The sequence below is a fragment of the Penaeus monodon genome, chromosome 22, assembly GCF_015228065.2.
Source record: "Penaeus monodon isolate SGIC_2016 chromosome 22, NSTDA_Pmon_1, whole genome shotgun sequence".
NCBI lineage: Eukaryota > Metazoa > Arthropoda > Malacostraca > Decapoda > Penaeidae > Penaeus > Penaeus monodon.
The window spans coordinates 554101-554713 of NC_051407.1; the positions used below are offsets into that span (position 1 = coordinate 554101).

At 43.7% G+C, this 613-nt stretch overlaps 1 protein-coding gene across 1 annotated transcript in view; it reads right to left on the bottom strand.

Annotated features, from left to right (window-relative positions):
* Nucleotides 1–66: 66 nt before the first annotated feature.
* LOC119587465 (cytoplasmic protein NCK2-like) overlaps nt 67–613 on the bottom strand; it is a gene marked incomplete at its 3' end in the record, with an annotated part of 3597 nt that continues 3050 nt past the window's right edge. The window contains 1 exon segment of the mRNA XM_037936191.1: nt 67–271. Within this exon segment, the coding sequence (XP_037792119.1) occupies nt 67–271 (205 nt within the window).

Below are 613 nucleotides of genomic sequence, written 5' to 3' on the forward strand. Positions count from 1 at the left end.
CGACCCCAAGAGCAGCAACGATAAAAATGTGCAGAAAAAGACGGCAGCAGAAAACCACACACTCACCTATCGAATATGGATGGCTTCTCTTTCTTGACGTAGTTGGAGGGGACGTAGCCGGCCTGGTTGCGGTTGTTCATGACCCGCCACCAGTGCTTTGAGTCGTCAAGGAGGAGCAAGCGCTCATTCTTGCGGAGGTCCAGCTCATGGCTGCCCTGGGCCGTGTAGTCATACTTGGCCGTCACCCAGCAGTCCTCCCCTACTGACTTGCCTGCCATGGCCAAGGAAAAAACCAGGGCAGGGGTAGGGCGGAGGAAGAGAGAAAAAACAAAAAACGTGTTAAGCAAAAAATGTATTGGTGTGCGATAAAATCTGAAATGCCAAAAAAAAAGGATACTGAGTAAAAATCACAATGTATTCCTTATCAGTAGAATGAAGAAGAATAAAAATTACAATCCACCATCACTGCTAAGAAAGATAAATCCAAAAAAATCAACTATTACATTGACCTGCATTCCCCTTGTCTGACTCAATGAAGATAAACAAATGTGTTTGTATATTTCTATAGTATGAATAGTCGAACAGTGTAATGACAATGGATAGAGAAAAATGG